Source organism: Cottoperca gobio, chromosome 4 (genome assembly GCF_900634415.1).
Source record: "Cottoperca gobio chromosome 4, fCotGob3.1, whole genome shotgun sequence".
NCBI lineage: Eukaryota > Metazoa > Chordata > Actinopteri > Perciformes > Bovichtidae > Cottoperca > Cottoperca gobio.
The window spans coordinates 20,826,464-20,840,382 of record NC_041358.1 but is presented as its reverse complement, the minus strand read 5'-3'; the positions used below and the strand labels follow the sequence as shown (position 1 = coordinate 20,840,382).

At 42.4% G+C, this 13,919-nt stretch overlaps 2 protein-coding genes across 3 annotated transcripts; both read left to right on the top strand.

Annotated features, from left to right (window-relative positions):
- The first annotated feature begins 823 nt into the window (after positions 1–823).
- Positions 824–5,435, top strand: nrl (neural retina leucine zipper). Its single transcript, XM_029429953.1, has 4 exons — positions 824–1,494; positions 1,623–1,910; positions 3,142–3,357; positions 3,782–5,435. Exons 1-4 carry the CDS (start codon positions 877–879, stop codon positions 3,941–3,943), a joined length of 1,284 nt encoding a protein of 427 aa, XP_029285813.1. The 5' UTR covers positions 824–876; the 3' UTR covers positions 3,944–5,435.
- Positions 5,436–6,240: 805 nt separating this feature from the next.
- LOC115006574 (GTP-binding protein REM 2-like) lies at positions 6,241–12,951 on the top strand. 2 transcript variants are annotated; one of them, XM_029428846.1, is made up of 6 exons: positions 6,241–6,568; positions 6,682–6,742; positions 8,205–8,514; positions 8,646–8,719; positions 10,386–10,563; positions 12,301–12,951. In XM_029428846.1, exons 2-6 carry the CDS (start codon positions 6,689–6,691, stop codon positions 12,588–12,590), a joined length of 906 nt encoding a protein of 301 aa, XP_029284706.1. In that variant the 5' UTR covers positions 6,241–6,568; positions 6,682–6,688; the 3' UTR covers positions 12,591–12,951. The 2 variants fall into 2 exon arrangements, with proteins under 2 accessions (XP_029284706.1, XP_029284705.1); XM_029428845.1 differs by lacking the exons at positions 6,241–6,568; positions 6,682–6,742 and adding an exon at positions 7,500–7,699.
- The last annotated feature ends 968 nt before the right edge of the window (positions 12,952–13,919 follow it).

Here is a 13,919-nt window from a genome sequence, read left to right as displayed (position 1 = left end):
AATACATTTAGAGTTAGCTAAAAGGACAAAGTATAATAATGGGGGATGATTTTTTACAACCTGGCAACCAGAAAATGATTAACTGATCTAAAAAGGCATTAGTGAATTATTAAAGCAGAACTGTGATGGAGAGGATATGCTCCATATGTGAAAAAATAGTGGCTCAAGAGGGAGCTGTGTGAAGTCTGATGAATGTCCACGAGTTATGTCACCTGAGTCAGCGTTGGTTGGTGCTGAAGACTTTTAAAAGAATCTGGAGGTGTGGAGTCAGAAAGAAGTCATCTTACCAGACCTCTGCAGCCCGCTCCTCGTCTCTGCTTGAGGCAAGCAGCTTACATAGCTGCTACTAGCATAACACACTCAAATCTCCAAACAAACTGTCTTTGATCAAATTGTGTTGTGGGTAATGTAGGTGGCAGGTTTTGCGTGAGAAAAACAAGACCAGAGCTCTGGTTCTGCTGCATTGATTTTTTAAAACTGTCCATCGAGAGTCCGACTATCCAATTTTTGGAATTTTGGAAGAATTATTAAAACCATTAATTAATTAGCTTATAGACCCTTTATAAAGGGTGTCTACTTAGACAGTGTTGCCAAAAATGCTTTATAAAGTTTAAGTTGTAACACCATTCATTTCTCTTGTTCTTGTTATTTAATCTTTTTCCATCTTTCCTTCAGGACAAGAAAAACAGAGACAAGGACACAGGGACATACAGTTTCTCACTGAGGAAACTCGCCCAGCATTCTACTTCCTGACATCACAACTGCTGCTGTCTATGAGCGGCACTGAGGCAGAGGAGTGGACTTGTCAACAATCCTGACACACGGAAAAACCCTGTGAATCTTCCAGCAGAGGCAGCGGCAGCGGCAGCGGCAGCCATGTCCTCTCCTTCCCTCCCCATGCCCTCTCTCCCCCCCAGCCCTCTGGCCATGGAGTACCTAAACGACTTTGACCTGCTCAAGTTTGAGGTGAAATCTGACAGTCCTCCACTTCCTCCTCCTTGTGTATATCCCAAATCTGGCCTCCCCCATGACCCCTCCAGCTCTCCGTACACCAGCCACCCTATGCAGGACTCTAGTTTGAGCTCCAGTCCTTACAACTCGCTGCCACCCTCGCCGACGCTCAGCGACGCCCACCCACCACCTTCGGGCTCTTCTTCCCTCTCTTCGTCATCCTCTTCCATCTCCTTCCCCCTCTCCATCTCCAACAGCTTCACCTCCGGCATCAGCTCTGGCTCTCAGGGGAACGTGGAAGGCAGCCCGTCCCACGGCGGGCCTCAGGGTCCCACCCCGGCCTCGCTGGAGGACCTGATCTGGCTGGCAGCACTGCAGCAACAGTTTGGAGGTGAGGTGACGGGGCCTGCCACTTTGCTGGGAGCCTTGGGGGGAGTGCCAGAGCGAGGGGAGAGAGAGAGAGGGCCGGCCAATGGCTTTCTGGGCTGTGAGGATGCTGTTGAGGCTTTACTGAACTCAGCTGCTGCAGCTGTCAGCTCACAGGTAACAATCGGTCCTTTCTACTATATTTCTATGATTCTTCTCTCTTATAAATGATGAAAGAGTTGACTTTTATCTTCTCCACTCTACTACCTCTTCATCATCCTCTATAATATCCACCCTCTCTTCAGTTTCCAGGTCTTTCTCAGAGTTCGAGCAGCAACCTGGGAGACTCCAGCAGCGACAGCGGAGCTGACATCTCCTGCCCCAAAGGGACAGATATGTGCCATCGCCCGCTTGTCTTCCTCTCGTCTGCCCCTCCCTCGCTTGCCAACGGCGCCCCCACCTCAGCTCCCTACCCACAACCCCTCAGCCCCCAGGGCCGCCTTCATCACCACCAGCATCACCATCATCAGCACCACCCGCACCACTCCATGCATGGCAGCCATCACCATCATCACCACCCACAAATGAATCAGGTACACACTCATTAATCCGCATTACGTGAGAGAGGTTGAAAATTCTGATTATGATCGGTGGGAGGCGTTCATTGATAACTCATTATTATATAAAACAAGATTTGTTTGGAGGTGAAAGAATTGAACATCTACACCTGTGGCATTAGAGGGCTCAGTGGAAGGAGAGAGGGATCGTACAGTGAAGGATTAGGATTAGGACATTAGAACACGGTTATTAATGTCTGTGTCTATCTGAAGCCTCGCTTTAAGGATCGCTCTCTGCATGGCAACAATAAGTGAAGCTAAATCCAGGTTTTTGAGGGTGCAAAGTCTGGATTTACGTAGGTTTATCTGTAACACCACATCCCCCACCCCCCCATTCAGCATTTATAAACACCATATAAACATTTAGTACATGGTTTATAAAACACTTTAATGTAGTTGTTATCACATATAAGGACATTTTTAAGTGTTTATTAATGTACGGTATTTGTCAGCAAATATTCTCTTCCGAACTTCTCCTATAATTAAATATTTTATATTATTATTATCATTCATTATCTGTTCATACACCAGCTTCTGCTTAAAGCTTCTCACAGGACAGGCTATAGTTGTCGACAAATATATAGCATATTCAAACTATGTTATAGTGATATAAACTATGTATTCAATGTTTATGGGGAGGGGGTAATTGTGTAATCTTTCTGCGATTTCTCTCTGTATTTCAAAATTCCTTCACAGACATTTTATAATGAGTTTCTAACATTCACACAAGCCAGTTCTTAATGTTTAAACCAATGAAATGAATAATTAACACTTTAAACGATTAAATGTGCTTGGAGGACAAATCAGTAAAACTCAGTCTTGAACGCTGAATCTAATTTTAATTGTTAAATAAACTTTGTAATCTGTTTTGTGGTCGATCAAGATGTCTGGGTGGATCTCTATGTGGAGCACAGCTTATGATAATATCTGCTATTATTGCTGTGTGTAATCCTGATAACTGTCACCCACACTTAGTCAGATTAAATGACAGATTATAGACATGTGGTGCTGAAATGTGCCCCCTCTCCGACTCACACACACCCAGTATAACACATCACATGTCCACCAGTCATACCACAGTCATATATTGATGGTTAAATCCACTTCACGCTCATCTAAATCATCAGTCCCAGCATTTGTCTCATTTCAAATTAACATTAAAGTACAGCATATTTTTGCCTGTGCATTTTCTCCATCTGCTCGGCAGTGTGGAGTGAATGACCGCTTCTCTGATGAACAGCTGGTGAGCCTGTCAGTCCGGGAGCTGAACCGACACCTGCGGGGAGTGAGTAAGGATGAGGTGGTGCGCTTGAAGCAGAAACGCCGCACACTGAAGAACCGCGGCTATGCCCAGTCCTGCCGCTACAAGCGTCTACAGCATCGCCACGCTCTGGAGTCAGAGAAACATGTGCTCACACAACAGGTACATGCACGTGCTCACGTTTATGACTCTCGCTGACAAGCTTGATATTTCATCCAAGGTTTTATCTGACCCCAAACTTAATCCTAATCTAATCTCATCTTTAATGTCGGTGTTCAGACAATTCTTAATTCCTTTCTGGTTCTGGTACCCCTTACTGCGAATATTGTCGTAAATCTTTCAATACTTTTTACGTTTATTGTTATATGTGTATGGTTAGAACCAAGTCTACGGTGATGGCATTTAATAGTTGTGTTTAATATATTTGGTACCCCTAAAATTGCATGTGGCCCCATCCTCGCCCCCCAATTTGAAATGTTCTAGAACCGCCACTGTTCCTGACACTTTATTTCATGATGGATAAGTGGACATTTTTGCACTATGGCTCAGCAAAAGTACAAATAAATGTTTTTTTTCTCCTCCTCAGTTGGATCAGCTACAGTGTGAGCTGAATCGAGTGCTGAGGGAAAGAGACGCCTACAAGGCTCGCTACGAGAAGCTCCTCAGCACGAACCACAGCATCAGCGGAGAAGCCCCACCGACCCGCAGCAGCAACCCACCTTCCCCGCCCCCTGACTACTTCCTCTGAGCTAAACCCACAGAGAAGAGGAAGGGAAAAAACAGAGGAATGAGAAACCAGCCAACGTGGAGCAATCAATGATGAGTAATCAGACTTGGGGAAGAAAGCAAGGATGTGTACGTGTGTGTGCGTGTGTGTGCGTGTGTGCGTATGTGTGTTTGTGTGTGAGAGAAAGTGAAAGAGATACATTGGCAGGCAGCTTTGGGGCAATACAACTGTGAAATCCACTCTTGAGTGATTAAAGGGGATTTGACTGTTAACTCATAGCGTTAGACTCAGCTCTAGGCTGCTCCATGGACTACGCTTTTACTTCACTGTGAATGATAGTTGCACATAAACTGTCTGAGAGTGCAACAAAGTGCAACAAACAAGACTGTGAAAAATGGATCGATAAAGCTTTGTCTTGCATTAAATAGTCCCTGATACTGCTGAGCATATTATCTATGCAATATTACATAGCTGCAATGTACTTTCCAAATGAGTGGTTGAGGCTCAAACCGTAGTTGTGTTTTTTTTATAATAAGCTGCTAAAGCTGCGGAGGTCTGAGTAGTGCAGTGGTGCTGGATGTGGAGTGGTATGGGCTTGGATAAAGTATCCACGGCATGCAGTTGTGTTTGCCAGCTAATTTTTCACAGTTGCCTACCAAAGTGTTAAAGCTCACCACGACTTGTTATTCTTTTTAAGATGAATAATCATAGATTAAAGAATGTACAAGGATACCTTTCATGGGAATCTTCCAGTGATTGTGCTAAATTAATAGTGGGGATATTGCTCTTGTGTTTTAGCAAAGAAATCTACCTTTTCCTACTACTGGAAATGGCAACCTTCAGCCATTAACAGTGACAGGAAAGACTTGCTGTTTGCTCTCAAAAATGTGTTTTTACATACAGAGAGCTGGAAGTGTGCTGAACTAAAGAGACTACATATGTTGAAAGAGAGAAAGAAACCCATCACAGCAGGCAACAAAGTGTGGCATGATTTGTGTGGTTGTGTCCAGTTCTCCAGACTAGAGAAGCTATTTTTGGGCAGATTGAACACCTCTGTAACAGGAACAATCACAATATTAAAGCAACATGTGGTACCACGGAGCTGGTCACTGTGGACTTGGGTACTGTGGGCTACAGATGCAACAGAAAATTAACGGTGCAGGGATTTAAACAAATATATATATGCAAAAAATCTCTTCTTGGAGACACTTTCTTAACTGTCCCATGAAATCCAGGGTTCATGCATTAGAGCTATTTATTTTGTTTGGGTGTAGGTTATTTAAATTGTTCTTTTATTTATTCACTTATTTATTCAGTATTTATTGTTTATTTATGTACTGATTCTAATTATTTTACTTTACAGGTTTTATTCCATTAGTGTGTATTTTTACTTTCCTACAGTTTATTATTTTATCCAATTGTGATTAGAATTAACATTATTACAAAAATGATGGTGATGATCCTGCTCCTGTTGTAGTGTGGTTTCATATGCATATGAAATAAACAAAATACTTTACCATCCCTGTCATGCTGCGTTGTGCTTTTTTTGCAGCTTCCACACAGGTTTTAACCTCATTCCTTTTCCATTCACCTATCTGAGCATCTCCCACTTTCAGTCTTTCGCAGGCCTTTTCTCTGCAGCTTGCCCTGCAGCCCCCATGCCCTGCTCCATCCCTCTCTTTATCTCTGTCCCTCTATAGTGAGCCAGTGACCCTGGGTGTGCACTGTTTGGGATGACCTCATCTTCAGCCCTACCTCCCTCTCTGTGTCTCTCGCTCTCTCTCTCTGGCCTGTATAATAGGAGCAGGATTAGGGCTATAATAGCGCCCTGGCTGCTCACTGCCGGAGTCTATTGTGGCTTTGTGTGGGAGGGACACACCACAGCTCATGGCCACACTCACATTTTGACCGAAAACATGTTTGAATACACTCCTTGGATCAGTGACTAGAAATTACTTGATTAAACAAAAATGTAAATGAGCCAGTCACTGAAAAAGGTAATGTGTCTTTAACTGGATAGACATGATATACCTGGTAGGCAGGTAGGTAGGTTGTTATGCATCTGTTTACCAAAGGAATACCCAAATGACACATTCTAAACATACAGTTTATCCCTCCCCCCCTCCAAGGACACAACCACGAAATACTCAAACAAACAGAGCCAATTAGTAAGGCGAAGACTTGTGTATTGCTGCCCCCTAGTGGCCTTTTTCCATATCGCCTCCTTCTTCAAGAGGTCAATGAGAGCTTCGTGACACTGAACATCTCTCCATAGAACTGCTCCCTCCCTGCCTGCTTTTCCTGCATCACTGCTACACTTTTACTACTGTACTGCATATGCACCTGAAGCAAACACTCACAGCGCGTGAGTCTTCGGGGTCGCTTTTTTTCATCTCTCCTCTGCAGAAAATACAATTCTGGAGGAGCATTTATATATGTGTCAAGTCCGTGAGTCATAGTCAGTTTGGAGAGAGCGGTGATGAATGACGGTGCTGACTGCAGAACTGGACCTGGGCCATAACCTGAAGAGATATATATAAATTGAAGGAGAGAGTGCAGGAGAGAGAGAGAAGTAGAGAGCGCGCGAGAGAGGGAAGAAAGAAAGAGAAAGAGAGCGTGCTTACTTTGTCGAGAGCCGCGTGACAGGTGAGAGATCATACCGTGCTACTTGGGCTGGGGTTCATAAAGTGAGTGGTGCGGGTGAGGAGTTGGGTGTCCTGCGTATTTTGGAGTCCTTATTCCCGGTGGCTTGATTTCAGTTTGCAGATGCCGACAGATGTGCCCGAAGACAGGCTCAACAACGAGGAGAAGGCGGCCAAGGTAAGATGCACGGGGCTGCGCGCGAGCTCGGGGCAAACAAACAGCTCCAATATTCTGTATTTCAATTAGCTAATCCGGTTTGGGGCAAAGTGAGGATGTTTGATATTCTGATTGTTAATTAATGGAGGGGGTTATTGAGCTGCAAGTGAAGTGTGTGTGTGTGGGGTTATTGAGCTGCAAGTGAAGTGTGTGTGTGTGTGTGTGTGTGTGTGTGTGTGTTTTAAGTAGGTGGTGGTGCAGGGAGGTGGTGTCCTGCATTTGAGTCAGTTTCTCGTTGTAAGCACTAAATCCAAATTATAGGATAGGATGCTTGAGTCAGTTTTTTTTATAATAACAACGGATGTCATGATTATGTGTAATGTGAAATGCATTGCTTGCAGTTATAAAACCACACAGCAGTATCACCTGACTTTCGACTTTTGGCTTTGATTGACCCACAACTTTAGTATACAAAGGAAAGCATTTAGTAGCAACACAGAGCTGAAAATTGGACTTACATTCATCCCGTGGATACAGACATGACTCCAAACGAATACTGATGCTGCTTACCTTTGTGCCAGCTTAAAAACAAATGATATATATATATATATATATATATATATATATATATATATATATATATATATATATATATATATATATATATATATATCAGTGTTGCTTTTACAGCTTGTTGCTGCCCTAAGAGTGGCCAGAATAAAATCGGTTATTGACCCTTTTCACAGCAGATTTTTGACTTGCCAAAGCAGGAAAAGCACAGGTGGAATTAATAACATTAATGATGGCTGCATTCAATTTAGGTGAGCCAGTTCCAGGGCTCTATGATTGTGCATGTTCACTCACTGACATGGCTTGCTAAGACACTTAATGGAATGGAGCCATATTAATGTGGTCAATATTTCTGCTGTGAAAAGGGTCTATTGTAGGTTTAAAGGGCCACACCACCCAGATGACATGGTCAGTTTACTCGTCATGAGGAATACTACTCAGCCTGTGAAAAGAAAGTTGTATAATGTCTTCAGTGTCTGTGGAGGAGCTTTGACAATTTAATTAGGGAATTATAACCTGATGATGTCCTCAGTTATTTTGGATTGGACACAGAAAACATGTATTATAGGCTAAACTGGGGGCGGGAAGTATGAACGATGGAGGCATTTAGGAGGCATGGAAAGTCTAATGAAAGACACTTTTGACTTATTCTACGGGAATTGTAGGATCCAGTGTTTTTGAAGCTTGACTCATACAAGCGACTAAAATGCAGGATATCTCAGCCTCTGCTGCAAGTCCTCTGACTTTATGGAGGTGCTAAATACTGAATAACTGGAATATCACATCGTCATGCAAACTGGGCTTTGGGTGCTGGCTTTTAGTATTATATGAGAAAAACCATATCTGAATACAGACTAGTGTTAAATGTTGTACAATGAAGAGAGTTCCCCCTCCATGTTCCTTTCTCCTCCAGTGTGACAGTATGACTCTGTCCAGCACCCCGACTGTTCGCAGAGGAAGCACTCCTCTGCCTATAAAGCACCAGCTTAAACGAGAAGAAGCTGTCCACGATGATTGCGATTGGACATCGGGTGCAACTGGACCGTCTGCGTCACCAATCAGCTTCACCCTAGCCTTGGATGACACTCCAACTGTGTCTGTAGAGGGCAGACCTGATGGTCCTTTAAGGATCGCCCTGCTGGGGCAGAACGGCGTGGGGAAGTCTTCTCTGTCCGTCGCCCTCGCTGGGGACCTGGACAGTACTGCGTCTGTGGATTCTGAAGGTACAAAGCTGTTTGTTTGACTAATGCAGAGTGGTATAATGCATTGAGTGCTTTTAAGGTGAGCAGCAGGTAAACAAATTACAGCACCCATCTCCCATTTGGGACCTAACTGCTGCTCTCCCTGTCCTTAGGGGAGGGTTACGTGCGCACAGTCACCGTGGATGACGAGGAGAGCACCATTATTATCTTTGACAACTGGAGACAGGTTAGGCAAACAACACTTCTCCGTCCCTACACTCCCTGCAACCTCATTAGGCCACTGTGCCCTCTCTGTAGCTGTATACAATGTGCTCTGTGGCTTTTTGGCATTTCACTGTGGTGTGTATATATATACTGTACATCTGGTCTTGTCAGAGGGCCAGGGGACTGTTTTAAGAAGGTGCTAAAAATGTATCTTTTCGGTTTGGATTCTTAACTTACATTTCCTACTGCCTAATTTAATTTGAAGCCATTGTGTGCACAATAATAGTGTTCCTGCTTTTCTCTGTTATATATCATAATACATTGGATATGTGTGGGTTTTGGACTGACACAACAAGACATTTAAAGACATCAACTTGGACTTTGATGGACATGTTTCTGTATTTTGTGCCATTTTACAGACCAAATTATTAATCGGTTAGTCTAGAAAATAATTAGCAGATTAATTAATAATAAAATAATCATTAGTTGCAGCCCTACATGCATCCATTGATTCATATATAAATAGGAACTCGAGCATATCCCAGCATGCACTTGGACATATTACTAATTCAACTTACATATAGAATAATAAATTAGACTTAATGAAACAAAAGAGGTAAAACACACAACAGGTTAACAAAAAAGAAAATGAAAGAAACTACAGTACATACACAGATGCTTACTGAGTGTGTATGCAGCATATTTTAGATGTGATCATATTGCATATATGGAGCGCATTGTTTATTGTAATTGACGTCACTATAACAGAAATGGATGCCAAGCTCAAAAACGCTGTTGCAAAAATAGGACAATAAATCAGCTGCATCTGGTTGACAGAGGAAAGCTCATTATCAGGTTGCACTTTTTCCTCTTTTCCCTCGAGTGCAGTTCAGAGGCATCTGTGTGTGGATTGGAGAGAGAGAGAGTGTGTGTGTGAGCTGCCCACAGAACAGATGTGCCAAATGACTGCATTAATGTTTTCAATTTTGGTGGATGTGTGGAAAAGAAACTGATTTCACACTCATGACACAATCTGTCTTTTTTGAGGTGGGGAATCTTATGTGTTACTCTTTGTATAATGAGCTATATATGTGTTATGGGAGACAATGTAATGGTTGCCTTATAAGGAGTTTTCTAAAATAATTGTCGTATTACGTCTGTGTCTATCATGCAAAAGGTGCCTTTGGTCTGTGCTCAATTTTTGGACTTAATCAAAATGAAATGAAAAGTCAATGGGCCATGGCAGCTCCAACTAAAGACAGGATGAGGTTTAGTCACTTATCCATAGTAAGAAGGATTCACTCATGGGTTTTTTTATTTTTAAGGATTTTTCTTTCCCTCTTGCTTGGAGATAATGACTGTGTGTCAGTGATGTGTTCTGCAGTTTGTGCAATATGTAGTAATTTCTCATTTAACCACAGGAGATTTTAAATAGAGTACTCAATTGTCTGCTGTTTCTCCAGGCAGCACTCCCACTATTATTCTGCATATAAGGCTTTGACATGAGATTAATGAAAGTAGGGTGTTTCGCAAGTCAATTTGAAATGAAAGTTTTGACTTGAGTGCAAAATTCCTGTTGGTAGTCGTGTGCGATGCTGGTCTCACATTTGACTGCTTTACAATACACAGAACATTACAATACCACAGCATTGTAACGTTCTGTGTGTCTGCCTCTGTCTGTCCCTCAGGACCTGTCGGCTCTGCAGTGTGAGGTGTGTGTCCTGGTGTTTTCAGTGACTGACAGGCGTAGTTTCCACCGCACTGCTCAACTCCGACTTCTCCTGAGAGAGACTCAGCCCCAAACACCCATCATCCTCGTCGGTAATAAGAGTGACCTCGTTCGCACACGTGAGGTCCCCTCTCAAGGTACGATGAACCATTCATATTTTCATCCCTGGTCCTCACAGTTGCTGTTGATATTTTTCACTTCTTTATATCCGGCAGTAAACACTAAATAGGGTACAATATGTGAAAATGTAAAGGTCAGCGTCTCCCAGCTTCATCGCAGTGTGGGAGTATGAAGAGAGTCGCAATTACAGTCAAAGCAGCAGAGTATTCACTGTGAGTGCACTGCATGTCCACATTCATGCATTTTTACAGTGTATTGCTGTGCAACTATGTAGGATTACACAGGCTGTATACAGAGTTCCTCCCAACCTAAAGCCCCTGACAACTTGGCTTCAAAGTATTTCTCTACACAATATTAAATATTACTGACTAAATAAGCAACAATCAAAGTTAAAGCTTTGAAAAAACATCTTGATATTCTAGGAGGAGATATGTTGGGGGCCCATTGTTCTTTGATAAAAACTCAAAGGTACAAGCCTTTGTACATAAACACTTTAAGTGAGAAGTTAAGTACAACTCCCCAGGTCCTTTTCAGCAGGAAACATCCAATCACAGAGCTAAAGTTCTGTTATGTGTGCCGCTAACGGCAGTTGGAAACTAAAGATTATAATTTGAAAAACTTGAAATGCAAAATGAATCTTAAGTCAATTCACATTCCTTTGATTTCTGGGTCTGGTTTTTGATCAATTCGGCAACTACGCCCTATGGCCTAGGGCGTCACATTTTGTTCTGAAAGCATTTTAAATTTGCTACAGCTCTGATTTGCAACTCTGGACTCTTCTTTAAACAATTGTAACGGAGGCTCATGGGTATTGTAGTATTTGGAGCAGTCTGCCATGACAGAACGATGGTCAAAACAGGATTTCCCTGATACTGAGTTGGAATAAGTCAAACTGTTGGCCAGAGCATAAAGCTATATGACTGTCCCATTATTCAGGAGAGCCTCGTGTTTGAGATATCTTCGAAAGAAAGATTTTAGTAATGTGGAAAAACACCTTTTGGAACCAGTGGCAACCCAGACAACTACAACTGTCCTGATTCAAATGGTGTTAAATTCATATTCACATCACATTTTCCCAACTGAGCCCGGCCCCCTTCAAAACCGTAAGAAAAGCAAAGTCAAGAACAGAAATATAGAAATCTCTCATGTAAAATAACCAAAACTGTTCCAACTGGGACAGACAATAGTGTGTTCTTGTAGGACCCCATTAATCATAGAAATAAGCTGATTAAGAAAATATGTTTTCATGACCTTTAACGTTGTTTTTTTACTGTCTTGCCTAGAAGTGCAACTGATGTAAACTATCTGCAGTTTGTCATCAGCGTATTCCTTACAGATTCAGTTGTGTAAAGGCCTGCATATGTTATTTATTTCAATCTGTGAAACAGTACATTAAATGTATTATATACTGCTCTATGTGTTCGGTTCAATGCATTTAAATACAACAACATTTACTATATAAAACAAACAAAACAAAAGTATTTTACTTCTAAATTGGTTATGATCGCAGGGCTACTCTGCTGTGGCTTGTTCAATACATTCATGCTTTAAGTTGTTTTAGTGTTGGACTGTGTCATGAAGGTAAATGAGGGGTATCATATGGTGTTTTGTGTTAATGCGTGCAAACTAACTACAAAGATTCAGAGAACCGCCAACATTGCTGCAGGTAACACTGGTCGCTGTCACCCTTAATGTAAACTTAAAGGCTGTGAAAGCTGCGTTACTCATCTTCTCCTCCCAATCTCTTCCCTCAGAGGCCATGTCCAGCGCTGCCCTCTTCAACTGTCTGTATCTGGAGATCTCTGCCTCTCTGGACCACCGCACTCCAGAGCTCCTGGAATGCGCGGTGCGGCTCGCCAGGGGCCAGTCCCCCTGGCCCCCCGGGACCAGTGCGGAGGACATGTGCGGCGGCCAGCGTGAGAGCATCACCTCCCGTGCCAAACGTTTCCTGTCCAGCCTGGTGCCCCGGTACCCGCGAGAGCGAGAAGTGGGAAAGTTCCTGAGGCAGAAGTCCCGCTCGTGCCACGACCTGGGGGCGCTGTGATCTGGCACCGCAGGGAGTTTAATGGTTAGATTGGTAACAGAGGTAGCTGGAAGGGATTAGTATACCAACAAAGAGAGAAAGATGTGAGTAACAGAGGTGGTGTGAAGGTGCCCAAGTGATGGCAGGACAATGTTATGAGTGATCATCCTGTGCATCCAGCAGAGGAAAACAGGGAGAGAAAAAAGCAATGTTAGTGATGATGTTTACCCTTAGGACGATTTAGAGATTTTGTACACAAGACCAATCAGCAAATAGAGGATACAATACTGTTGTAGAAAACATGTAAATAAACTATAGTAGTGATACATAATGCCATCCTCATAGCTTTGAGAGCTAAATAAATTTCTTTTTTGAGTCTTGAGAAAGTCACTGCATGTTTTTCCTCGGGTTCTGTTACTACACTGGTCGTCACATTATTAATTATTATTATTATCATTATTAATGTTTTTACTATAACAATTTAATCACATTTAACAAGCGCTCAAGCCCAGGTTAAAGTCATGACCACACACATTCAGAACTCATTAGTAGGTGAGACTTTGCTGATGATTCATGTTGTGTTCATTTACACTCGGCTATTGTGGTATCCATGGGGATGGTAAGCAGTGAAATAGTCAAATGGCAGCAATGAGAGGAGATATAAACTGGACTTACAGAGCTCAGTGTGGAAACAAGACTCAGAAACAGACTATTGTATATAGAGTGATTGTTGCCATGTTACGGTTGTCAAGGAGACCTCGAATCACGTAGACATACATATTATGTCCATTTCAGCTCTTTGGCTATACCTCCAGTTGTTATGCTGCATTTGGATTTAGCAATGGGAAGGTTGATTCTAATGCAGTAAATTGCATTTTTAAACGTAAAATTAAACTCCAAATTAAAATGCAGAGGATTTTTGTCAGATATCAGCTTCACTACACTCATCTGTATATCACTCTACCCTCAGCACTTCCATCCTCCCACATCCACCCACACGTGAACAAAGATTTAGCACATCATAGGTCGTTATACCCATCATTTGTTATCAAAGGGAAAGCTGTGCTATAATAGAAGTACAAAATAAAATGGTGGCACGATATTCTGACTCATTCGCTTGGCTGCAAACTGCTGGAACAGATTGAAAGGTTAAGATTTTGTATCGTCAAACATGTGATACAGGCTCCCTCTTGTGGCTGAGTTGAGGTCCCAATACTACTGAGCAAATGAAGATACATGAATATGGATGAAAGAAGAAATATAAGAGAGATATTTATGAAATGAGGTAGCAGCTCTCAATTGTAGTTTATTAATTGCTGTGACTTTGCTGAGCAATTCACTCAAAAGGTA

Bases quoted from the DNA above. Each gene is read 5' to 3' on its own strand.
- nrl (XM_029429953.1), top strand. From the start codon at position 877: ATGTCCTCTCCTTCCCTCCCCATGCCCTCTCTCCCCCCCAGCCCTCTG. The intron at 1,911-3,141 runs GTACACACTCAT...TCTGCTCGGCAG, and splicing joins ACCACCCACAAATGAATCAG to TGTGGAGTGAATGACCGCTT. The intron at 3,358-3,781 runs GTACATGCACGT...TCTCCTCCTCAG, and splicing joins AACATGTGCTCACACAACAG to TTGGATCAGCTACAGTGTGA.
- LOC115006574 (XM_029428845.1), top strand. From the start codon at position 7,610: ATGGAATGGAGCCATATTAATGTGGTCAATATTTCTGCTGTGAAAAGG. The intron at 7,700-8,204 runs GTCAGTTTACTC...TTTCTCCTCCAG, and splicing joins CACACCACCCAGATGACATG to TGTGACAGTATGACTCTGTC. The intron at 8,515-8,645 runs GTACAAAGCTGT...CCCTGTCCTTAG, and splicing joins TGCGTCTGTGGATTCTGAAG to GGGAGGGTTACGTGCGCACA.